We start from the raw sequence: 27635 nt of genomic DNA, 5'->3' as shown, positions 1-27635 counted from the left end.
AATAAATTCAAAGGATGTGATATTTTCCATATTGCGTGATTTAGAACGATTTTTCTGTTTTTGAAAAAACCTTCCCCATTTCTACCCCTTTCTTCGGATATTGCTCATTAACGAACTCGATCGAGATTTTCCACATTTAGATTTTCTATATTAGTTTGGAATTGATTTGAGAAAAATTAGGACAGTTATCGCGTCCACAAGAAAGTGATATATATATACACATATGTATACATATACAAGCTTTTGAGTTGACGATGGTTTTGGGGTCTATGGACCATGAAACGAAAAACTATGTAAAAAAAATTCTGGAAGTCGCACCTTCGTAACGGCTACAATAGGTAGTAACTATTTCTTTGAAATCTACCTAAAATACGTAGGTATTAAAATTCTTCTATGCTAATGCACAAAGCTGTTTCGAATTGCTGGCTCCCTTGAGTCACGCGAGACAATTCATATGCTCCTGGGGTTCTCCTGAAACAGTAAAATCTGCAGCTGTGTACATCAATTTAATTTTACCAAAAGAAATGCATTTACCAGTGGTGATTGTACTTTGTTTCTAATTTTATTTTTGGTCAATGTTACTGCAGAAAATATTCTTTCAGTTGCTGCGTATGAATGAGGCAAGCATAGCATGGCTTTAATGAACACTGTTATAGAAGGGAACATTTGGTCTCCTACAGCATTTTTCATTCCAAAAACTGTATTCCAAAAATCCATTATATTTCTTCTCTACTGTAACTTATAGGTAGCTATATTGTGTGTAGGTGTTGACACTGCATTAATAATTCAATTATTAAATTAATTTGATTGTTAGGTAAAAATTACTTTACTTAAAAAACACAATAAACATTTATTCAACACAACACAGTACACTATAATGACACAAGGATTTCCAACAATAAAATATTAGAATTTTTCTTCCTAAATTTATATATTAAAATTATTATTTATATGAATATAATATCACGGATGAGTCAGAAGTATATGATGTACACCCAGGACAATACGTTGAGCACTATTAGATAGAACTCCATTCAACAATACAATATATGAAAACAAACAGGAAATCGATTAGGAAATATTCACAACATAAAATTAGTGTTATAAATTAAATTAATCATATATCATTTCCAGAGGTAAATACAATTTTTGGGTTATGTCAAGTGGCTTTAACTTGGTTTGTTCAAATTTCTATTACAGATGTTGTTGACAGCTTTTAAACATGAATGCATGTAGTTAATTGGCATTTAGACTGAGCATAAATAATAACAATCAAACGAAATAGTATGGTAATAAAATAAATAAATAGTACTTAAAATAAAATCTGTGTGGGTCATTGTTACCGCACACCATAAATTCGTCGTCTTTCTTCAGTGCTTCAACAGTCTTTAATAAACGCCATTCCCTATCCAGGTTATCGAAATATTTTTCTTCAATAACATTAAGAAAACATTTGGCAAGTGGCATTATACTGTGATTGTCATCTGATTTATACTTTTCTGGACTCAGCAAGGCTAAACCTTTTAGAACAGAGTCATTAAAATTTATTTGTTTTAAAACTTGGCTCCAAAATACAACATAGAAGGCCAAACAATTAACTTTCAATAGTGTTAACCTACATCACTTGGTCTAACTATGCTCTTATCTAATCCCATCAAAAAGAGCTTCCACTCTCGCTCCTAGATAAACTTTGCTTATGTCTAAAACTGGCCGTTGTCAGCTGTATTTTCTTTTTCAATTGGATTATTTGAAACATATTGATGTTTCATGTAAGATTTCATTGTCAGTTTCATTTTTTCTCCCACCGATGAAACCAGAACATGAAAACGATATTAGTACATTGATAATCTAAATTTAAATTAATTATTACTGTCGACAGAATAAAAGCCAGGAACAAAAAATATGACTTAATTAATGCCGATTGACCGAATTAAGTTCCTGACCTGACTCGTCGTCGTCAACTGAAAAATTAGATTCCCTTCCACTCCTGTGTGTGTTTGAATAACACTTAATAAGAAAACAATTTAGTGTAAACATAATATTATATTCAAGGCAAAAAACTCGAAAAAGTACTAGCTGGGGACACCCTGATTGTGTCTGAGAGTTGGCGTACTTATGTTGTTCTTCTCCTGGTCACGTTCCCTTTCCCCTCTAGCTACCGGCCAATGGCAGCGAGGGGGCGGGGCTAGCAGTGATTCTGACACACTTTTCTCTGATACGGTCTAATGACCATACGGTCAAGCGGTGTCGCCCCACTAGCGACCTTCCCCTACCCTGCTTCGGGTACTGTTGTGTATAGCCTTTTGTAACAAAAAAATAATTAACTGATAATAAATACCACATTAAAATCAGTTGCATTTTTCAGAAGAAGTAAGCGGAAATAAAAACAAACGCGTACAGCGACACTGATTTATAGATATTATATAGAGATAAAAGCTTCCTTGAGTAGATACACAAGAATAAATGGTAAATACACCTACACTACATAATTAAATCACTACACCCGTGCGAAGCAGGGCAGGATAGCTAGTAATTCCACAAAAAACGTTTCAGTAACAGTAAGTAGTAGGTTACTGACGAACAGTAGGTAGTAGGTTACTGAGAGTAACAGTAGGTAAGAAGCAACTTCTGCTGCTGCCCTGAAGATGGAGGCTGCAACGCACTCCGAAACGTCAGAAAGAACTTCCATTGTGACGCGGCTAGAACCCAGAAGACAAGAACATTTATTAAAATGTTTCTAGTTGATTTGATTACTTAATGTATTTAAGTAAATTCTTGCTTATTGCCATAATGTTCCTGATTTGTTATGAAGTCGCTTGAAGTCTCGATTATCAGTGACTCCGACATCTTATCATGTTTATCATCGGCCAAACATAATTACATTTGCAAGAGGAATTACCTCACAAAATGTGCCAGCCAATTTCAAACTTACCATACATAGTTTATCAAATACAGACACAAATGCAGACTTATTAGTACCTATAAATAAACACATGATCTTTATACACGCATTCATTTTTCAATTATTGTTTTTATACATTCTAGATAAGTACTGGTTGAAATACACTCAGCCGAGTTAACACTGATATTGCAATTATCTTTTATTTAAATGTAAATACGAATAATGTTAAAGGAATATATCGCACATATCTATCGAATATTGGATTATTTCATATATACAATTTTGAGACTGAATCTCTCCCCACACAGTGCTGAAATAGCAAGTTAGAACACATCAAACGTATACTTAGTGCAAAATGAAACCTTTCTTACACAGCAGAAACACTTTCCCAAAATGTACATGTTAATAATTTATGCAAAACTTGATACAACGATTTTATCTTTAGTGAAATTCTATCACATGCAATGTAGTAAGCACATAACTAATAAGTTACACTATCGCACTGAAAATGTATGTATGTAGTTAAGAACTGAACAATGCATAAAATGACATACCCAAAAACAATACAGCTATATCATGCGTTTGTACTAAAGAATCAAATCCAAACGTCTTGTAAAGTTCAGGTGAGTGTAACATGTGGTATATTTATAATGACTTACATGAGACGATTTCATTATGAATAGTGATAAATCATATTCAAAAACACAAATTTCTTCTTGTCTTCTTTGATTCGGGTTCATCATTGTTGGCAATAGCTTGTACACTTTTATTTCTTCTGGAATTTGATGGTTTCTTGACACTAAGTTTGTGTTGTCTTGCAGCAAATTCGTTCATAGCCTTCCTTTGTAATATAGTCAGTATCTCGTATGGGCAAACACCGCGGTCGTCGCGGGTCTACAAGTTCTGGCAGCATACAGTTTAAGTAAAACTTTGTCAATTGCTGATCCATTTGATCCTTCCAGAACAGATAATCTCTGTCAATACGTGTGGTTTTAATTCCATTTGGAGTCCAGAGCCCGAAGATGCAGTAATTACGCCTTGTCACATGAAGTTGCCCTTGAACTTGGTAGAAAAAATGGTGATTCTTATTAATGTCTGTAACAGTTTTTTTTGTCTCGAGATATGTTCCAAAATGTGCATTTCCTTTTAAGAATTAACTCGTCAGGACTTAGAACTTCTGGCTTTACTCCAGAAGATGGACATATTACTTCCACGATACGATCTCTTTCAATCAGTCCATCTGGGCTGGCCCCTAGAAATTGTATTTCTTCATCAACAAACAGTCCACATGCCTTTACTTGTACATCACAAGTCTCTTCCAGCTTTTTCACTACCTCTTTTTCGTGATCTCTAACCCATATCATAGCATCTGTATCGAAATCCTCATACAACAATGTAGCCACCAATTTTTGGCATGAAGTATGTGGTTTACGCCTACAAATAGTGCCAAAATTAGAAGCTGTCAACAATTTTCTCCTAGTTTATTTCCACAGGCCGCACTCCCTTTGTAAAAGGGTACCATTCTGCAGTTTTTAACGCTCTTCAAATGTAGAGGGTAAGGATTTAAAAAATCCTTCCTTAGCTAGGTTGTAACCTTCGTAAGTCATGTCTGGTTTTTGAGATTGGGGACTTTCAAAGGGAAACCTTGAGGATTTAGAGCTGTAGGTGGTAATCTTGCGCACATACTGGGTTATTAACATTTTGAGATTACAAGTGAATATAATGTCATATGTTGAGCGGACATAGGACTGAATTGTATATTTAGTTGTGAAGCCCTTTCATAGCAAACATTATATAATAGCTATATTCAAGTTAAAATCTCTTAAATATTGTCGTGACCGAGCGGCTGGTTCCTTATAGGTGAGGCTATGTGGGGCAGCGGAGCGATAAAAAGCAATAACTTAATACTGCAGACAGGACAACTCTTATTATTATTCTTCATTCTTGGCTCGTTACAAGTATTAAACTCTACAAAGCTTTTACCTCCACTTCTTGATACATAGAAATTACAAGTACAAACTTAAGACTCTACAAGTCTGTTCCTTCTGACAAAGCTCTCAGTCCCCATCCTAGGACCTCCTCCTAGGGAGTCTCCCGACACACTCTCCTTCTGTCCGCTTCCTTCTGCCGGGGCAGAGCGCACTCTCTCCCCACCCTTTCTCGTGATTCGTCGTTTTCATTTACACACTCGTTTCATGTTCAGTCCAAGGATTCAGTCATTGTTTAACCTTGTGATGCGTAGTTTCCTCTGCAGGAAACAGTCTGTTTGAACCACCACACATAGCTAACATTTGGTTAGCCAACTGACGTAGAAGGCTTGTAAACCTTCGACAGGCATACTCATCGTTCGATACACAAGACATGAAACACTCTATTGAAACATTACTCATTATTCACCTTATACTTATAATACAATTTAATACCAGAATTATAGTTATAGTATTTTTATATTTCTAATACTAACCCAAAATAACTAAAATAACTAGGTACTTACGACACCTCCCTGGCGGGGGAAAAAGAAACAATTAAAGAAAATACAATTGTTTCTTTACACCTCTCTTAGTTTGAAATGGGACTTAGCCGTCAACGACTAGTCTGAGTTCTCCGTAAACTGTTTCCTCTCAAATCGATCCTTTCCTCTATCTGGCTTTCGTTAACGGAATGGACCAGCTCATTGCTTTCCCTAGGTCTGTATGTGTTTACAATTGTTGGTTTAAAACATTTGGTTTTACAATTACAGCAATCACCGTCCTTACACCTCTTGTAGCAATTACCGACAATAGTTTTACAACATCCACATTTTATACAACAATATATACATAAAATACAACTTAATGATATGATAATGATATAGGACATTACAGATACTCGTGAAATCACGTTTGTGTGTTTTATTTTCCATTCCTCTTCATTTATCATATGTTCTACTTCCTCTATTTTGTGACCGGCAATCTTCAAATCGTCTAACCGAGTTATTGTAGGTTTCAAATGTAACTTTGTTTTTAATTTCTCAAGTGTTACTTTATAGTTTGTTTCATCACAACAATCTATGTCAAGATTTATTTTGGGAATAACATCTTTTGTGCTAGTGTTAGTAGTTAACTCCAGTTGGGAGGATATAAAGATGTTGGTACCGTAACCTTTACATGCACTTATAAACTTAAGTTTGCCAGTGTTTTCCACTGTTGCGTCAAAAGGTCCAGTTTGATCGCAAACTATAGTAATTTTTTCTTTATCTGGCGCAATATATAACCATTCATTGTGCTCTAGCTGAATCCAAAGGGTCTGCTTTAGCTCTACTATTTTCTTAACACAATTGCTAGGTATAGGACCTGTAGTATACAATAATTTGGCTGCACAATCTTCCCGTGCATAAGTATTTATCAATGGAAAGGTTTGTCTACACACTCTAAGAGTTTTAGTTATTACTTTACACTTACTTAATTCATACTTGCTTATTTTTGCGTAGTACTGTTTTGAGTGTTCCATCATAATATAATCCGTTTCCGGATCTATGAAAACATATTTGTTTGTGGCAGTTTTCATTTTTACAGGCAATGGAATGATTCTATATATATCAAAAATTAAATGATCAGTTACTGGTAGTCTAATTACATAACATAAAATGTTCCTTACTCAACTTAAGAAAGTCTAATTGTTCGCTCTCAAGTTTCGTAATTTTATTATTATAAAATTCTGCATCTTCTTCGTCTAGCGTACCAAAAATCACTTTACTCAATTGCCCTATTAGGTTAAATGGAAAGAAACTTCTTTTTACTCTAGGACTAACATGGTCTTTGGTTATACCTCCTATAATTTCTATGGTGCGCGCAGTGGCGTCTAACCTGTTTGATAATTTTGTTATAGTATTAGAACATAGAGTTTTACCCTTATACACCGGAATTTCCTTATTACATAATTCATTTACAACACTTACATATCGTCTTATCGTATTATAATTATTTTCAGGCTGACTTAAATTTAAATAGGAGATTAATCTCCATTCAGTATTATACAATCGTCCATTGCCGTTATGTTCGTAGTACAGTCCCGAAGTTTCTTCAATTTTAGTGATTTGAATGTCTAGTCTTGATGACACTCCACTCACATGTTCAGGGTTCAGCAACAGGGTAAAAATGAGTTGACTGTAACATACCAATTAAAAGTACGGCTTTAACCTATTTGCATGTACCTTTACAAGCTTCTTACGTTTGGTAAGGATGGTTATATTTACTCCTTCTACTTTTACAACATTATAGGGGCCTACATATTGGCTGGACAGTTTCTTGGACCTACCTCTTCTGACAGTCTCGTCATACAGAAGGACTTGATCACCAATATGAAAAATGTGCTGGTTCACATGTTGATCATAATTCCTTTTATTTATTTCTTTAGAGATGATTAAATGTTTTTTTGCTAATTTGAAAGTCTCTTGCAATTTTGTTTTTAAGGTTTTGACATAATCCTCATAATTATAATTCTTTTCTATAAAGTCCTTCTGTAGGATGCCAGGAATATTAGGTAACGTACCAAATAATAATTCATGGGGTGTAAATCCCGTGGACCTATGAGGCGTAGTGTTATGGACAAAAGTGGCATAATTTATCCATTCGTCCCAATCGAGTTGGTTGGTGGCGATGAAGTGTCTTAAAAATTCAGTGAGGGAACGGTGCCATCTCTCTAGACTCCCATTAGATTGAGGGTGATAGGCAGTTGTTTTGATTTTGGCAATTTTTAACAATTTACACACCTTCTTAAACAGATCACTTGTAAAATTGCTTCCTTGATCTGAGATTATCACTTGTGGTATACCAAATCTTAGTATTATTTCGTTCACAAAAGCTCGCGCCACCGATTCGGCTGTTTGGTCGAAAAGGGGTATGGCTACCGTATACTTGGATAATAGATCTTGAAACGTTAGTAAATATTTATGATTATTGGCAGTCTCAACTAGTGGTCCCACAATGTCGAGAGCACATTTTTCCCATACTACATTAGGCGTGTCCGTAATTTCAAGCGGCATTTTTATGTAAGGTCGCGTTAATTTATTCCTTTGGCAAGAGTTGCACCTTCTAATATAGGTTTCTATGTCTGTTTTCATCCCGTTCCACTTATAATATTGTTTTATTCGGTCGTATGTTCGGGCGATCCCTTGATGGCCTCCTATCGGTGTGTTGTGAAATTCCTTAATAATTTCCCGTTTCCTTTCCGTGGATAATTCACCCTCTCGCTTCTCAGTGTTATCCTCTACAGAGTGAGATTCGTCTGTTGTCAATTCCTCCATTTCTTTTACTTCGCAAAGCCTACTCAGCGCATCGGCATGCATGATAGTTTTACCGGCTCTGTGTTTAATCTCATATGAATATTCTTCCAATTTTAACCGCCATCTTAACAACCTGGAACTAGGGTCTTTTACGTTAAAAACATATTGTAGAGGTTTATGGTCGGTTATCACCATGAAATGGCGACCTAATAGATAGGGCCTGAAATATTTTACAGCCCACACTATCGCTAACATTTCGCGCTCAGTCGTCGAGTAATTGACCTCCGCCTTATTCAACGTACGGCTGGCATAGGCGACGGGCTTGTCCTTACCTACTTCTCCTTGGGACAAAATGGCTCCTATAGCTAGTTTGCTAGCGTCTGTCGTCACGATAAACGGTTTATTAAAATCCGGATACTGTAAAATTGGTTCTGAGGTCAGGATTTCTTTTAGGGTGTTAAATGCAGTTTCCTGTTCGTCTCCCCAGATAAAGGGAACGTCACTTTTTACAAGGTTGTAGAGGGGTTTTGCAATTTTGCTGAAGTTCGGTATAAATCTTCGGTAATACGAGGCTAATCCGCAAAACATTTTGATGTCTTTAGCGTTCTTTGGTCTAGGGTATCCCTGTACTTTGATCACTTTCTCCGGATCTGGTTTCACGCCATCGTCGCTAATCATGTGTCCTAAAAACGTTACCTCCATGCGTAAAAACTCGCATTTATCAGGTTGTAGCTTAAGGTTATGCTCTCTCATTCTAGTGAAAACCTCTCTTAACCGGTTGTTATGTATCTCTACTGATTGGCCATGTACTATGATATCATCTAAGTAAACAAGACATTTAATTCCATTTAGTCCTGACAAAACAGTGTTCATTAATCTCGTAAAGGTCGCAGGAGCTCCCTTTAACCCAAACATCATTCTGCACATCTCATAGTGACCCGTCGGGGTACTAAATGCGGTTTTGGGTTGATCTTCCTGTTTCATCCTTACCTGCAAATAACCACTAGCCAAATCTAGGGTCGAGAAATATTTTGCTTGTCCTAATTGATCTAATATTTCTGTAATATTCGGCATCTGATACACCGAGTCCACTGACACAAGATTCAGTTTTCTAAAATCTACAACGACCCTCCATTTCTGTTGATTGGAAGCGTCTCGTTTTTTTGGAATCACTAATATAGGCGCATTCCAAGGGCTCAGACTGGGTTTGATAATACCCTGTTCTAACATCTGTGTCTCTTGTTTTTTAATTTCCTCCTTGTGAATTTCCGGAATACGATATGGTTTTACATTAATGGGCCTCGTCTCAGCACCTGTAGGGATACTATGTTCAATGGTCGGAGTACATGTGAGTGTATCACCGGGCAAGTGAAAAATGTCTACAAACTCTTTGCATAATTTTAGCAATTGCTTTTTTTCTGTGTCGTGTAGATGTTCTACCCTTAACATCGATGCCAATTTCTCTTTCCTTTCCCTATCGGAATTTTGAATACTCAACAATTTCGCTGTAGAGGGTATTTCCTCTAATTCAACGATGGGCATATCTACTTCTACTTCGTGTTCGTTAGTATTTAATATAGAACATAAACATTTGCCATTTATCACTTCCGTCAATCCATCTCCTAGATAAACTCCCTTTTCCATTTCTCGTTTTTCTACTAGTCCTAATCCTTCGTTGCTAGCATTTAATTGCACTATTTTTTCGCACCTAGCTGGTACATGAATTCTCATATTTTTGACAGCATGATCTTCTTCACAAAAGGGTATTTGCTCCTTGTTGATTATCAGTCTATTATATTCGAAATCAACAACAGATTTAGTAAAACTTAGAAAATCTTTGCCCAAAATACATGCATGAGGACAGGATTCTATAATGTGACATTTATATCTTACTGTGGAAGGTATTATAGGCATTACATCGGTGGCTAAACCGCGAATCTTAGTTTTCTCCTTTTTATCACTGGCCGATAGGATACTCTTATTTAGATTATTCTCTCTGATTAGTGTTATGTCGGACCCTGTGTCTATAAGGCAGTCTACTGCTTCACGTATTTCGTCTAGCTTTAAAGAAACTATACTATTCTTTGTACAGATAGCATCGTCGTTACTTTGTTCATACTCTATTCTAGATTTTCTATTGCAGCTGTCTGTATTTGGCTCCTTAGGGTGCATATACCGCTGCTCGTAATGCCCCCCTTTTAGTTTCCCGTGTTTTCCCCATGTTTCCATAATCGCGATTCGGTATAGGAAGGTCCATCCTCTCGCCCTCCTTTGTTAATATATCCTAATTCCTTGTGATTTCTTTGGTCATACTTGTACTGATTTGGATAATCATTTCCTTTGGCAAAATTGGTATTGTTGTATTTTCCGTATTTGTTAAAGCAGTTTCGGGCATAATGTCCCGGTTTACCGCACTCAAAGCATGTGGAGTTTCCCCTGTTTCTCTCCTCTTTGTGGGGCTGAAAAGTCTTTCTGTCATCTCTTTGTTTACGTCGACAATTCGCGTCTGTGTGTCCTGTAGTGTTAGAATTTTTACAAAATAGCTCTCCTACGTGTACATATTTTTTCCATCCTTTATTTTTATCGGGTTTTCGTAAGAAACATTTTTCTAGTGTGTGTCCGCCTTTTCCGCAATTCGAGCAACTGGGCCTTCTTGTTACCGTATCTCCTACTTTTAACATTGGGGGTCTAATTCTCTCCTTAAGAGACAAAAGATTCGACTCCTCCTCTAGTGCCGATTCTACAGCTAACCCTAGAGTCTCAATTTGAGCGCCCTTGCTCCGAATAACTGTTTGAATTCTTTCATCAGATAACCCTTGTACGAAGCAGGCTCTAGCCAAATGTTGTATTAAGGCCATTGCCCCGTTTTCTTGCGGGCGGGTGCATACCTTTAAGGCCGCCTCCTTAAGTTCAGTTACCATTGTATCGACTCGGCTACCCCAGTTTACAACAGGCTCATGTGATCCCTGTCGAGCATTAAATAACCGACAAGCGTAGAAATCTAAAGTTCTGCGAACCGCATAATTCTCCTCTAAAATTTCTTTTACCTCTTCCCAAGTATCAGTATTTTCGCGGACTAAAATTTTGGCTTTCGCGTCCCCAACTATTTTTGATTTTACAAACTTTAACAGCACTCTATGACGTTCTGGGTTCACTAGTTCAAAAGCCGTGTCAACATTATCGCAAAATTCTTTGAGTTTGTTTTTTGTACCATCAAATGGTTCATTTATCAACTTTAACGCCTCTGTTACGGAAATAAAAACTTCCCCAGTTTCACTTTCCTCGTTACTGTCAGCCATAATTGTGGAGTAAACGTAACCCTCCTATTTATACCAAACTGTAGGTATCATGCTTAACATATTAGCCGTACTGACCTTATTATAATAAATTTCGTGAGGGTACCCATGGCCCTTAGCTCTTCACACGTAGCTCCGGTTGGTCGTCTCTCGCGCTGCCGTCTGCAGCTGTCGCATCTTCCTTACTGCGGGGCTATCTTCGGCTGGCGGCGTCGGCTGTTCCTATCTGCTATGTCAACATCCTCTTGGACTCTTGGAGTATGACGAATGGGGCTTCACGTCGTCTTCGTTGTTGATGTTGTTTGGATACGTTGTTGCCTTTTCCTCGCTGATTATCAGTAGTCCAGTCGCTGCCTCGCGGAAGTTGATATCTTCTTCAAACACTCTGACTCGCCGTCGCTCCTGGGATGCGGTGCTCTGATACCAGTGACGGACGATTTTCCTTTCTCTCTTATTCTCTCGTAGATTTGTATTCGACTGTCCTTACGCAGTATTCACTCACAGCAACCCCAACATCTGACACCATAATGTCGTGACCGAGCGGCTGGTTCCTTATAGGTGAGGCTATGTGGGGCAGCGGAGCGATAAAAAGCAATAACTTAATACTGCAGACAGGACAACTCTTATTATTATTCTTCATTCTTGGCTCGTTACAAGTATTAAACTCTACAAAGCTTTTACCTCCACTTCTTGATACATAGAAATTACAAGTACAAACTTAAGACTCTACAAGTCTGTTCCTTCTGACAAAGCTCTCAGTCCCCATCCTAGGACCTCCTCCTAGGGAGTCTCCCGACACACTCTCCTTCTGTCCGCTTCCTTCTGCCGGGGCAGAGCGCACTCTCTCCCCACCCTTTCTCGTGATTCGTCGTTTTCATTTACACACTCGTTTCATGTTCAGTCCAAGGATTCAGTCATTGTTTAACCTTGTGATGCGTAGTTTCCTCTGCAGGAAACAGTCTGTTTGAACCACCACACATAGCTAACATTTGGTTAGCCAACTGACGTAGAAGGCTTGTAAACCTTCGACAGGCATACTCATCGTTCGATACACAAGACATGAAACACTCTATTGAAACATTACTCATTATTCACCTTATACTTATAATACAATTTAATACCAGAATTATAGTTATAGTATTTTTATATTTCTAATACTAACCCAAAATAACTAAAATAACTAGGTACTTACGACAATATGCTTTTATGGTATTAAAATGACATTAATTTGTGTAGCATAGGGTAGTAACATGTTATTATTATTGGTGATTGTAAGATATGGATGGACGCTGTGATAGTGTGAGTATGCGGAATTCCCCCGACCTCATATAAATATTTACTACACCTTCACGGTTGTACTGAAATAAGCTAAATGAGTATAGTTTCAGGTACATTGCGTATATATTACATTTATTTATAAGTTCTTTATTTATATTTAGCTCTCCGACTATTCCACGTTTTCCTTGTTTTTCTCGATGATGGACACAATGATTCAGCCACCTTGAAATAATTTTTTCTGTGTTTTGTTTTCAGGATGAATTCCTGAATAACTTTTCATTGAAAACCAAATTTTTTAACAGCCATTTGCTCTGATTTTTGTAATGACTCCCAACATAGATATTGGTGGAAATTGTGTCTCATATTGTACATGTACACATGAGCATGTGTGTGTTCCCTATCTCTCTCTAAAGCTATCAAGTGTACATAATGGGAGTGCGTCGTTTGCCCTACAGGCGTTTGCCCTAAACGCATTTTCAAAGCATATTCTCGCAGTCCTCATTCCAAACAGGCGTTTGCCCTAAAAGCGTTTGCCCTAAAGGCGTTTGTCCTAAAGTCGTTTGCCCTACAGGTGTTTGCCCTACAGGCGTTTGCCCTACAGGCGTTTGCCCTAAAGGCGTTTGCACAAAATGTTTGATAATCACATTCGGACCAAGCTCCGGCATTTGCCCTAAAGGCGTTTGCCCTAAAATAAGTTTTTCGACAGTCGTTTGCCCTACAGGCGTTTGCCCTACAGGCGTTTGCCCTAAAAGTTTGCGAATTTTCAATAATCCGAAAATAAATGCTTGCCGGCGTTTGCCCTACAGTCGTTTGCCCTAAAGGCATTTACCCTAATGTCGTTTGCCCTACAGGAGTTTGTCCTACGAACCTTTTCGAAGATAGATGTCCTTACGTGGGTCGCCCCTGTTGACAAATGTTGGAACCATTCTCCAAATGAGTACAAAGTACAAAATTTACAAATTAAATGGCAGCACATACGGTTTGCTTTCCCAACGTTGAAGTCTAAGAATGCAGCTGTTAATTAAACCTTACAACAGATGGTGCGCCAATCTCAGTGACTGGATTGTATTTTTTAAATCATTTTTTTAACAGAGAGGTTGATGATGTAATATTTTCCCATGTGTGTGTGTGTGTGTGTGGGGGGGGGGTTGTTAACTAGCGAACGAATTAACTTAATTTAATATTGCTGCTATATATAAAAATAAGCGTTAACAAAAGGAGCTCACAAAATTGTTTTACCCTTGCCTTCTGGAATTTTCACTTAAAGTCATCCTAAAAACGATGACCCTAAAATAATTTAAGGCAGAGGATTATGCATATGCATTTATAAAAACATTTTTAGTGTTTAAAAGTTACTGTTAAAATAGCCTCCGAGACCTTCATGCCTATTTTCAATTTTTATATAACATGTGCCTAACTGAATCTGTCGTTTTATTAATATGTTTGTAGAATGCGGTGAAAATACTTCCATCGAGAGAGTGCATATTCTGCTAATTCGCCCAGATCATCTATAGCTTAACCCCTAATAAGTTTTATGGGAACAAGTGAAGTAGGTATAATAAAAGACTGATTTAATGTGTGACAGCCAATGAAATGTACAACTTTTCAAAATGCATTTAATCATATCATCCATATTGCCACAATATTTGAATGAATGTCATAGGTATGAGTGTAAACTAGGAACGATTTTGATATGTCGTGGAATGTACAATAATGAATTACGTAAAAGTATAATACACAAAGAAAGATCATTAAATATAACTCTGTTTCATATGCTAATGAATCAGCATATTCGCAAAAAAAAAAAAAGTGCAATTTTAGTTAACATATTTTCAAAACAATTAAACAAACAGAATTTACTGGAAAATATGTTATTCATAACTTAGTAGGAGCAAGTGACGTCTATTCACCATCACCTATGTTTAATAAATAAATACGTTATTTGTTATTTTTGTTTTGTCTCATTGCTATGTACATGCTGTGCTGAAAGACTATTACTTCTAGATTTCAATGACAGTTTTTCTTGAGCGCGCGGTGTATCCCATGTCTACGTGTCGTCTTTGAAATCGTACAAATGACTTGTAGTTTTTATTAGTTTAGTTTCATATTTTGACATGGTTAAAGAATCAAAACAAAACATCAATTTGTATACAACCACAGTACACATAACATGGTAATTGTATGGTTTCTCAGCCGTATTTATAGTTATATGCGATTACGTAATGGAAAAGGTGTTTTCGTGTATGCTGCTGAAAGAATTCACTCCTTAAAATTTTATTTATGTGCTATGTGATAAATGCCCCATTGTGATACTTATGTAGGCCCTACCCAGCAGCCTAGTATCGTGAGCTGGGGCGGTTTAGCATTGAGCTTGAAACCATTGTCAACAAATCCCACTCGCAGAACGCAGTTTTTATTTCGTTCTTATTCATGGACACTATTACTAAAATTATTTATTACCGCGAATTGTAATTTTTTTATAAGTATACATAAAGGTTTTTAATTTTTTAATAAGACATTTTTTTGTGACAGATATCTCAAAGAAAACAAAACCAGTAATTCGGTAGAATTCTATACGAGCCTCGTTGCCAAATTTAATGGAGGCAAAATAATAAATTACCTACACATAGACACAGCGTAAATGTTACATGGCAGGACAAGATTCAAGAAAGGTTTAGCTTGGGAGAAGAGTCCTTTAAAAAAAATGTCAGGTAGGAGCCCTGGTTCAATACACAAGAAAGTCATTCGTAAAAAGATTCGACACTGCACAACTCGGCGTAAACTGGCTTACCAAGAAGATAGTCGGATGAAACTAAAACGGCGTGAACTCCAATCGACTAAACCAAATGTTAACTATGGATCCTCATCAGGGCAAGCTACGGATGTACAAGGGTGTGATCTTCCTGAAAATGAACTATTAAGTAAGTGTGAACATTACATCGCGTCACTGCAAGTCACTTTGGAAGAAGGAAGGAATATTGTGTAACAAACAAATATGCATACAATCCCGCAAGGAAAGTCGTTCTGTGTGCGGTGGACTAAAGTCACATTATTATTATTGAGAAATACCATTACATATCTTCATTATTTTATTTTGGGAATATAAGTGGAATCCACTATGGGAATATGGGAAATATTAAGGATAAATTCAGGGTTTTCTTTCGCTTAAAACAGAGCGAACAGCCAACTCTAGAAAGGCAGCCCATCAGGATATTACGAACTGTATGCGTACAAAGAAAAACCTGAAAGGCGGCCTTTCCGATGGGGCACAATTCAGGGTTTTCTTTCGCTTAAAAGAAAGCGAACAGCCAACTCTGGAAAGGCAGCCCATCAGGATTTTACGAACTGTATGCGTACAAAGAAAAAACCTGAAAGGCGGCCTTTCCGATGGGGCACAATTCAGGGTTTTCTTTCGCTTAAAACAGAGTGAACAGCCAACTCTGGAAAGGCAGCCCATCAGGATTTTACGAACTGTATGCGTACAAGGAAAAACCTGAAAGGCGGCCTTTCCGATGGGGCGAAATTCAGGGTTTTCTTTCGCTTAAAACAGAGCGAACAGCCAACTCTGGAAAGGCAGCCCATCAGGATTTTACGAACTGTATGCGTACAAGGAGAAACCTGAAAGGCGGCCTTTCCGATGGGGCGAAATTCAGGGTTTTCTTTCGCTTAAAACAGAGCGAACAGCCAACTCTGGAAAGGCAGCCCATCAGGATTTTACGAACTGTATGCGTACAAAGAAAAAACCTGAAAGGCGGCCTTTCCGATGGGGCACAATTCAGGGTTTTCTTTCGCTTAAAACAGAGCGAACAGCCAACTCTGGAAAGGCAGCCCATCAGGATTTTACGAACTGTATGCGTACAAGGAAAAACCTGAAAGGCGGCCTTTCCGATGGGGCGAAATTCAGGGTTTTCTTTCGCTTAAAACAGAGCGAACAGCCAACTCTGGAAAGGCAGCCCATCAGGATTTTACGAACTGTATGCTTACAAGGAAAAACCTGAAAGGCGGCCTTTCCGATGGGGCGAAATTCAGGATTTTCTTTCGCTTAAAACAGAGCGAACAGCCAACTCTGGAAAGGCAGCCCATCAGGATTATACAAACTGTATGCGTACAAGGAAAAAACCTGAAAGGCGGCCTTTCCGATGGGGCGAAATTCAGTGCCCACAACGATCTAACGAAAACTAAAAATTTCTGAAAGGGAGCCTTTCAGATGGGGCACAATTCAGGGTTTTCTTTCGCTTAAAACAAGGCGAACAGCCAACTCTGGAAAGGCAGCCCATCAGGATTTTACGGACTGTATGCGTACAAGGAAAAAACCTGAAAGGCGGCCTTTCCGATGGGGCACAATTCAGGGTTTTCTTTCGCTTGAAACAAGGCGAACAGCCAACTCTGGAAAGGCAGCCCATCAGGATTTTACGGACTGTATGCGTACAAGGAAAAAACCTGAAAGGCGGCCTTTCCGATGGGGCACAATTCAGGGTTTTCTTTCGCTTAAAGCAAAGCGAACAGCCAACTCTGGAAAGGCAGCCTATCAGGATTTAAATAATTGTGTGTGTGCTCGAAAAAACCTGAAAGGCGCCCTTTCCAATGGGGCGCAATTCAGCGTCCCCAATGTATTTCAGTTGGTTTCTGTTGTAAAGTTCTGTTGTATTTTCTGTTGTTTTCTGTTGTAAATTTTTGGTAGGGTAGTAATAATAAATGATGACATAAATAATAATAATACACTTAATCGATAGTTTATATGTCCTTACGCGGTACAATGTCTGGAGTGACGATGCGCACATTTACTTAGCAATCAAATGTCTCTTTTGTTCGGGTCCAATATCGTATACACAGATTCAGTTTAGAATTATGATTTACATATGTTTTTACCTCGGCTAGATCAAAATAGTTTAAGTCGGTAGAGTTTTGATGCTCTCTCTCCCAGACCACTGGGTAATTAAAGTTGTGTGTTATACGAGTGTCAAATTAAATTCACGTAATTAATATTACAATATTTAAGTTTCTCAATGTCTTTCTTGAAGTTAGGCCACACAATAAATTCGTTATGGGCGTGATACGTGTTTCGTATTAACGAAATGGAGTAAAAAACACAGTCATATATTACCCACGTATTTATGCAATCCTAGAATCTTTATCCTTTTGGATAAAGCCCTATTAATATACAATGACACTTAAACAATCCGTTTCTTTCATCCTTTTGTGCAGATGCCTATTTCTAAATTGCTATTCTTCAAGATAGTTTTGAACGAAGTCAGATACGTGTCGATTCATTGATAAACCATTATATTCACTTTTAAAACCTTCTTAATTTAAGTAGTTTAATAATGCGTGCCACATTTAAAATACAGCTCCTGATTGGCCGAGAAATAAAGATAGTTACAAATCTTTTAAATGAAATACATCAATTCCGCGCACAACAATAGCGCGGAATACAAAATCCTACGTTACATTTAAAATAAAGACATTTAGTTATAAAATTTTACATTAATAAACAAGGGGTCCAATTAGCAATTTACCGTTACATGTTCAATTGTTCCTATAGGGGTCCTTGCAATTGCTAGTTCTCAAACGTTTGTTTCAGTTATAGAGCTTCAATTACATAGATATACATTGACGCCGCCGTCGGTGCTCCCTCTGAGAGCACAGGCCGCTATGTGTCCTCAACACCTGAGCCAGTGCTAATGCGACGAACACGCCCGCGCGTGTGTCATAGTGCAGCGCCCCGAACGGCGTGACGTCAGTCACGGCCATCTAAATGCTCAAAGCGCCCGGCCGGGTGTGGCAATGCGCAACAGGTATTCAGTGCACATGTAAATTATTTAACAAACAGAAACTAAAACTTTTAATAAGCATAAAAATTGTCTTTAATTAATTAATGGTTGTGTCAAATATTTCCACTCACAAAACTGGCCGGCATCGCCTTCCCGCGCTCCGTCGTTTTTCCCGCGGGTTTTCCTCCCCTCCCTGGCCCGGTTGCCAGGGAGAGTCGTGAGTCGCCATCCAGCACTCGCCAGGGCCGGCAGCTCCACGCACAGGGAGCCTCAAATTTTCGCGCCAGTTTCCACGCTTAGCATCAATAGGTAATTATCTTCGAATCCTCTTTCTACAGCTCCCCGGTCGGCTCTACCGGCCGTACGACATATCGTGCGGTCCTTAGATGAAGTGTGCAACCCGACCACGGGTTTTTCAGCGTAATACGTAATTCTGTGTTTTTAGGCGGCCCGCCGAGGCGCTTGCGCCTCACGCTATAAAACCTCCCCACGGAGAATTAGAACTGTGCCCACGCAGGGCGGCATTGTGCCAAATGCGTAACTGAACTTACGAACGCATCAACCCCTGGGACATGCAACGGACGTGCACGAGAGACCACGTTGGGTCCTGTCGCGCCCGTTCCCAGTTTAAACGTGGCCCACGCCACTGCGAGAACCAGTCTCGCATCACGTGATCATTAGACGTCTGGAGACCGTTCCCACCTCGAGTCCGGGATGTACTCATAATTATTCAGTGTTAATTGCCGTGTTCAGATTAGTGTGTGTCGTCATCATCATGTCCATGTATAAGTCAGTATTAATTGTTAACCCGCATAGACAGTAACAGATGCACGTAGTACGTGTATCACGAAATATCACGTGTTATGCACCAGACTTGCCGCGCCACGAATAGTCATCACCGTAGCTCAGGTTAGCCTGCACTCCTCGGTGGAGTAGTCCTTGTAACACCGTGAGACGTAATCAGTGACGCCATTCGAGGGCCGTGTAGGCGGAGTGAAAGTTGACGACGATACGGCCAGTCACGTGACAGTGCATTGTGTAACGTTCTGTAACGTGTGCTACCGGAATAAAACAATCAAAGTTACGTGTTTATTTCACTAATACAGCGTCCTGGGAGGCCATAACAGCCCGGGGGTCCCTTTGTCGACGTGTCCCTGCCTGCAGCCACGAGGCCAGGAACCCCGCCCTTGAGACCAAAATTTCCTTTATATCATTTTAATTAACGTAATTTCAGAACAGGCAGTGGGGATGGCATCAACATTAAAAAATCCAAAGAGTTTTCAAATGATAAAAATATATACAGCACGAAGAAATATAAATTAAAATAAATTATTAAATTAATCTGGGCTAGAAATGTACCCAGTTGCAGTACACTTAAATCGATTATTTATTATAAATGTAAATACAATTTGCATTGTACTTCCACTTTAGAATGCATATTATAACCTTCAAAACCTCATATATATTATATGATTTGTTTAATGTAAGTGTGCAGTTCTCTTTCCATGATAATTGATTGTATTAGGCGATGAAAAACAAAATTAAGTTAAAATTAATTACTATTATTATCTACTATTCGATTGTCAGCATTAATAGTGTACAAACAATGCAGAACATATAACTTACAATGTTAAACTTTCCATTTAAGCCACTTTTGCGCTTTTTTGGAGAAATAGCAACTTATACCATACAATAAATGCATTAGTATAATAATTACATAATTTAATAAATTCTGGGAAATGTACTCAAAATCACCCAGAGTGCATTACCGACAAACGAAAAAACCACAAAACTTCATAAATATCACAGATATCTGAAGATAAGAGGGTGAAGTGAAATGATATGAGACACAACGAAAAATTACGTATCACATAACGTTGGTACCCTTAACGGCTTGTGAGGTGAACGAAGTGGAAGTGATACATAACACATTTTAATCCGAAATTTTGAAGTGCATGAAATGAGATGAGATGCAACACAACAATAGGTGCATGACATGAGACGAGACATAACACATAATACATGTCACATATTACAGCATAGCCTTGACGGATTTTTAGGTTCAATTATGTGAGACATGTAGTAACCATTTTAAGCTCTAAAGTATGAGGTACATGAAATGAGGTGAAACATAACCTATAATATGGAACATTAAGAGAACATGACATGAATGCAGTGAGGATGACACAAAAACATATAACACATAACATTAACCATAAGAGTTATGTCTAAGCACAGTTTAAATATTGGATTCGTATTAAAGTTCCTGATACAATAAAATTAACAAATCCTGATGGGGGTGCTGTATAAATTAAACCTAATGCAGAAAAATAATTTTTTATAAATATTATTTATTTCCACTACAGTTAGTATTCTTGAACTTTCACATGGAGAAACTAACTTTATGTCATACATATAGAATGTAGAACTAAGATAAGTTTATTCAAAACGACACTGCCAAAGGAGAACTATCACCAATCTCGTCAACATCTGAGCCGTCTGACATTTCTTCTTCATCACTGCTGATGTCGCCAGTATTAATAACGAACTGGTCCATAGCAATTTCCATTATGAAATCTTTCTTCCAGTAGTATTCTTCGATGTCGATAACATGCTTCACATAACCTGCCAAATCATCTGTTGTTACCTTCTCTACTGCCTCTGTGGTCAGATTTTGGAGTGCTTGTAATGAGAGTTCTCCAGTGGTGTGTTCACAAATGTATTTTTTTATTTTCGCCCATGCAAGTTCTATTGCATTTAAATCGCACATGTAGGGTGGCAAACGAAGAACTTGATGCCCATGATGCTGCAATAGTTTGTCTACAGCATATTTTTTTTCTATGGGTTTATGTTTTAGCAACAGCTCGATGAGCACATATTTGCGGGATGTAATGTCGCACTCAACACCTTTCCGTTTCAACCAAGCTACGATTTCACCTTTTGTAGCATACTGTGATGGACACTTGTCTTCTTGCTTCGAATGGTACGGAGCATTGTCCATTACAATTACTGAAGAAGGAGGCAAGTTCAGCATTACTCTTTCCCTCAGCCACTTTTCAAAATTTTCCGAATTCATTTGGCCATGGTAATCACCAGTGGAAGTTCCAGCCTCAAACAATAAAATACCGTTTTCTAGGAAACCATTTTCTGACCCAATGTGCACAACTATGAGTCTGTTGGATGCACTACTCCATTTCAAAATACCTTTGACATCCCCTTCTTTTTGCCAACATTTGTCTACAGTTAAATTGGTATCTATCCATGATTCATCCAAATAAAAAATTTCCTTGCCCTCGCACCTTAACTTCCGAACTTCCGTCAAGTAAGTACTTGGAACGCCACATGACAATGTCACTTCTTTCAATAAGGACGTCACGTTTGTTTTTGCATTTTTTCCATACAAACCCCATATTGTGTAGCACTCTTCTGAGCGACCTATCGCTCCACTGCCATTCGATCTTCTCTCTCAATGCAGGAATAAGTTTCCTTATTGTTGGAACACTCTTTTTTGTAACATAAAATTCTTCGATTGTATCGCGTATCACACACTTTTCGAAATCATCAATCAGTATCTTTCCTGTTTTTCTTTCCCTGCGAAAGAACAATAATGTTTTAAGTTAACGATACTGAGAGTACTAATTAAGGGTACATTAAAACAGGCCTGTCAATAGTAAAAGACGGGTAGAGGAATAAGTAGGTACATTATCTTAGGTATTACCACAGTACGTCACTGCTAAAAATATTATAAAAATATAAGTTGCGTGTGTTTCCGTAATCAGTACACCTGTTACGCGTAACAACATTTTCTGGTGAAAATTTACATTTAGAAAAGGGTACATATGTTGAAGATAATTTTATTCACAGGTTTATTCCCTTGCCTTGCATTTGCATCTAGGCAAACCTTAACATGAAATATATTTAGCCTAGTAGGTACTGAATAATATATAATACACTTTGTTGTAATTGTCAAAATAACCACCGCGCCTCTGATATCTGCTTCGAAACACAAATTCAAGATATTGTTGAATTCTTCATCAAAGAGCGGCATAGCGTACAATGAGAAAAATAAATTGTATGATGAAAAAAAAATTTATTTCACTTAAAGAAATAATAAGTTAAAAAGACAGACAAAACCTATTATTGGTGTAACCAAGTAAAATGTATAAACGTGTATGTTTGTGTTACCTACTTTACACGTGTTTGTTAACAAAACAATGTTTATTACATGACGCCATCCCCGCTGCCTGTTCTGAAGTTACGTTAATTAAAATGATATAAAGGAAATTTTGGTCTCAAGGGCGGGGTTCCTGGCCTCGTGGCTGCAGGCAGGGACGCATCGACAAAGGGCCCCCCAGGCTGTTATGACCTCCCAGGACGCCGTATTAGTGAAATAAACACGAAACTTTGATTGTTTTATTCCGGTAGCACACATTACAGAACGTTACACAAGGCACTGGCACGTGACTGACCGTATCGTCGTCAACCTTCACTCCGCCTACACAGCCCTCGAATGGCGGCACTGATTACGTCTCACAGTGTTCCGAGGACTACTCCACCGAGGGGTGCAGGCTAACCTGAGCTAGGGTGAAGACGGTTCGTGGCATGGCAAGTATGGTGCCTAACACGTGATACTCCGTGATACACATACTACGTGAATCTGTTACTGTCTATGCGGGTTAACAATTAATACTGTTTTATACATGGACATGATGATGACACACACTAATCTGAACACGGCAATTAACACTAAATAATTATGAGTACGTCCCGGACTCGAGGTGGGGACGGTCTCCAGACGTCTAATGATCACGTGATGCGAGACTGGTTCTAACAGTGGTGTGGGCCACGTTTAAACTGGGAACAGGTGCGATAGAACCCAACGTGGTCTCTCGTTCACGTCCGTTGCATGTCCCAGGGGTTGATGTGTTCGTAAGTTCAGTTACGCATTTGGCACAATGCCGCCCTGCGTGGGCAAAGTTATAATTCTCCATGGGGAGGTTTTATAGCGTGAGGCGCAGGAGCCTCGGCGGGCCGCCTAAAAACACAGAATTACGTATTACGCTGAAAAACCCGTGATCGGGTTGCACACTTCATCTAAGGACCGCACGATATGTCGTACGGCCGGTTAGAGCTGACCGGGGAGCTGTAGAAAGAGGATTCGAAGATAATTACCTATTGATGCTAAGCGTGGAAACTGGCGCGAAAATTTGAGGCTCCCTGTGCGTGGAGCTGCCGGCCCTGGCGAGTGCTGGATGGCGACTCACGACTCTCCCTGGCAACCGGGCCAGGGAGGGTAGGAAAACCCGCGGGAAAAACGACGGAGCGCGGGAAGGCGATGCCGGCCAGTTTTGTGAGCGGAAATATTTGACACAACCATTAATTAATTAAAGACAATTTTTATGCTTATTAAAATTTTTAGTTTCTGTTTGTTAAATAATTTACATGTGCACTGAATACCTGTTGCGCATTGCCCACCTGGGCGGGCACTTTTAGCATTTAGATAGCTGTAACTGACGTCACGCCTGTCGGGGCGCTGCACTAAGACACACGCGCGGGCGTGTTCGTCGCACTAGCACTGGCTCAGGTGTTGAGGACACATAGCGGCCAGTGCTCTCAGAGGAAGCACCGATGGCGGCGTCATTCATACATAATAATTAGTCGGGTTTGTAAAAAGTACATAATGAAAGTAAATTTCCGTTTATTTACAAAATCTAAAATATGCCTCACATTCCTGTCGGGGCCGCGGTTGTCTACAAGTCGTCAGTTTGACGTCGGCCTACCGAAGGCCACCCTAAAGCCCGACCTGCAACCGCAAGTATACGTTTCCGCTAACGAAACGCACCCCTAGCCACCGCCCACCCGAGTCAGGCGAGCCACCTGCAGACAAGGTAGAACCCGGTCCCATACTAAAAAGACCGACATTACAGTCGACCACTTTGATAAAACACACACAGAATATAAACAACACCTGTGAAAATGTGTCGATACGTGTGTGAGTGTTCCCCTGACAGCCTTCTGCCTAGTTTAGTTAAGTATTTCATGTGACATAATTATTAACCCCTTGTGTATCGTCATTACCCCCCACCGGAGCAGTCCGGAAAGAGACGAACAGTCTCTGGTGTGACTTATAGTTTAAAAAACATAATTCGTAAACATACTAACTCTAAATTGTAGAAGGGATGAGTAATGTTAATTTAGCCTTAATAATTAATGTAGGAATTTAGCACCCTTAAAATCTCTTGTTAACTTGTTAAATTGGAAACTAACGTAATGAGGTCAACCCTGGCGCGAGGGACACCGAGCCTCGGCCGGACGCCATGATACAACGGCAGTATAGCGCGACTCGCGGACCGGGGCGGACGCACGTCCCACGGAGAGACATCATCCATTGTCTGCATTGAACTCACTTCTGGTAATTATGGTCACTTCCTCGAAACCTCTTTTTATTAATCTCTCCGTGCGTACCCGGTCCAAATTTTCGGTCCAGGACTTAATCCGGCCGTGTAAATTTTAAAACTCCCTGCACCACACTTGGTCCGCGGGGTAGTTTTCAGTATACAGCACGGGCCGCCTCCCGAATCACAGAACTTGAATTAAAGCCAGTCTGACAACATCCCGTAAGGGAACTAGGACGAATTTAGCTGTGGTCCGCGCTCCACTACAGTGGATACGAACACCGCCTCGAGACCTAGATATACGGGATTGGCCGCCTCCAATCGTCCTCACCCCCTTTTGTGTAACCATGCTCAGAACCGCCTAGTGCCACGCTAATACGTAACATTTTAGTAATTTTGTGCGACGCCTTGAACCTGGAACATTCTTGAGTACACTTGTGCAACGCGCCACCACGTAACATTTTGTAAACTTGTGCCACGCCTTCAATACGTAATTTTCAGAATAAATTTGTGTAATTGTGTTACTTATGTATTGTGTGACGTCACCCTCTGTACGACGTGGTGTGTAATCCACGGTATTACACCAAGCCCACAGTCGAATGAATAAACGACTCACGTCATTTATCGCATTAATTAAGCACCTAATCAATTAACCATACAACTCCCAACCACCACCAAGTAGGGAATCCTTCATATCCCACACAACACCGCCGACGGTCCTAGTGGGCCACGCAGGGTCAACAGACCCCACGACCCACCTATCGACTAGAAATAGAGCTAGTCTGGCGCCCACCCGGAAACACTACATCGACAACAGTCATTCCCGCTAGGAGCCACACCGGGACTCGAGCTTGAGACCCCGGACGACAGCATTTGGCGCCCGCTGCGTGGGGCGAAGACAGGAAAAATCAAGATTTGTTCACACAAAATTATAATGAACTCTCACGAAAACACGAAAATTTTTATCCATTATCAAGTCAGATTTTTTCCCCCGGCCACACCAAGCCACAACACAGACACGGGTTGGCCATTTTGCGAAGGCAAAGGGAATTAAGGCCAGACAGGCCGGCGCTACGAAGCAAGCGGACAAAGGGGCTCCAACATCATCCCCCCCCCCCCGGCTCGACACCCCAGCGCCAAACGAGACGCAGAAGCCTACGTCACAGCTCAACCCCTCCTCCACAGCGGCCATCCTCGGCCTCCGCTTTGTGCGAATGTCCAGACGCCCTCGCCCGTTGCCTCGCATGCCCATCCGCACCCCCTCCTCCGCCGCGGACAGTTTCGACCTCCGCTTTGTGCGGCGGGCGCTCTCGGCCGTGGCTGCGCACAACGACCTGCGCATCACCTCCGCTGCGACCAGTATCGGCTTCCGCTTTGTGCAGCTATCCGGGCACCTTCCCAGCCGGCAAGCGCGACCCCGCGTGCGGACTAACCCCGTGCCTCGTGTGCATAACACCGCGAGCGAATCAACTAATTGGCACGGCAAGACACGCACCGTAACCGGAACACCATGCAAACCCGGAACACCCACATCTAGTGCACCCAGTGCCTATGGCCTAAGGGAACGGATCTACTAACGGGGTCGAGACCATAGCACATGACCTGTCAGTGCACCACCCACGGTAACGACCCACACGACCACTCATGGGTACAACCGTGGGACGGACAGTTCCCGGGAAAATCACGCACAACCCTTAAAGACGGAAACGGAAACTAGCACCACCATATTGAGCACTCACCCGACCACATGCACGATGTGCACAAACACCACACAAGGAGAACGCCACGCACAACAGCAAATGCCAAGTGCTGACCCAAATCTCGTGATGTACAACCGCCCCCAGGGTTACCAGGGCAAGTTCTCGCTACCCGAATTCGGTGGCCTCACACATGAGGACCCACAGAGTTTAGTGGAGAACTGCGAAGTGCGATTAACCCGGGCAGGTATACCTGTAGACGAGTGGTCGGGACAGGTTAGCGGGCAGCTGCGAGGCGCAGCCCACCAATGGTGGGTTCTGTGGGGAGTTTCGGCATGCCGTGGGGAGAATTCGCCGGCGTACTAACTCGCCGCATCGACACCGACCAGGCATTAGTCGACTGCACTGCGCAATTCTATGGCGAGCTGCAGAAAGACGGCGAAATGGCCGAACAGTTCGTGGCACAAAAACTACGTCTCTTCGCGCGCATCAACCCACACGCTCGACCCACGACAGCGCTACCTACCCTGACGGCTTTACTCCACACCAGCCTCCAGCCATTCATGCGTTGTTGTCGCCCGGAGTCGGTAGAAGAATACGTGCAGCAGGCAGCCGCAATCGAGCAGAACCTGCGCGATCTCTGGCAACGGGGCACACCGGGCACGAGTTGGGGACGCCTCAGTCAGACACCACAACAGAGGGCAGCTGATACCCAGCCATCGACCCGACGACGAGCTATCGAGAACACGCCCAAAACCGACGCAACACCCACCAGGTCGGCACCACAGGATGTCCGGGGGCTACCACTGTGCCAGCGAGGTTGTTCCAATGGTACACGCCACTGGCACAAAGACTGCCCATTGCCACCTCGTCGCACGAATAAACTGCCGGGAAACACCAGCCCGGGGCAGAACATTAGAACCACCACTCCCGGTTACCACGGGAGGGGAAAAACCACCCCAACTGTACCAGCTGACCCGTGCCCGGGACAGTCTCCTGTGCAACCCCGTGGAGGTCGAGGGGTGAGCCGCGG

General features: G+C 40.6%; 1 protein-coding gene across 1 annotated transcript; it reads right to left on the bottom strand.

The window, feature by feature from the left end:
* Nucleotides 1-825: 825 nt before the first annotated feature.
* LOC134531250 (uncharacterized) lies at nt 826-12959 on the bottom strand. The gene is made up of 2 exons (XM_063366940.1): nt 11540-12959; nt 826-7047 (listed from the first exon to the last, which is right to left on the bottom strand). The coding sequence occupies exon 2, from the start codon at nt 6446-6448 to the stop codon at nt 5486-5488; it is 963 nt and encodes a 320-aa protein (XP_063223010.1). The 5' UTR covers nt 6449-7047; nt 11540-12959; the 3' UTR covers nt 826-5485.
* Nucleotides 12960-27635: the final 14676 nt, after the last annotated feature.

Source organism: Bacillus rossius, chromosome 3 (assembly GCF_032445375.1).
Source record: "Bacillus rossius redtenbacheri isolate Brsri chromosome 3, Brsri_v3, whole genome shotgun sequence".
In the NCBI taxonomy this organism is placed as follows: Eukaryota; Metazoa; Arthropoda; class Insecta; order Phasmatodea; family Bacillidae; genus Bacillus; species Bacillus rossius.
The sequence above is the reverse complement of the archived record's forward strand: the minus strand, read 5'-3'. Positions and strand labels throughout refer to the sequence as shown.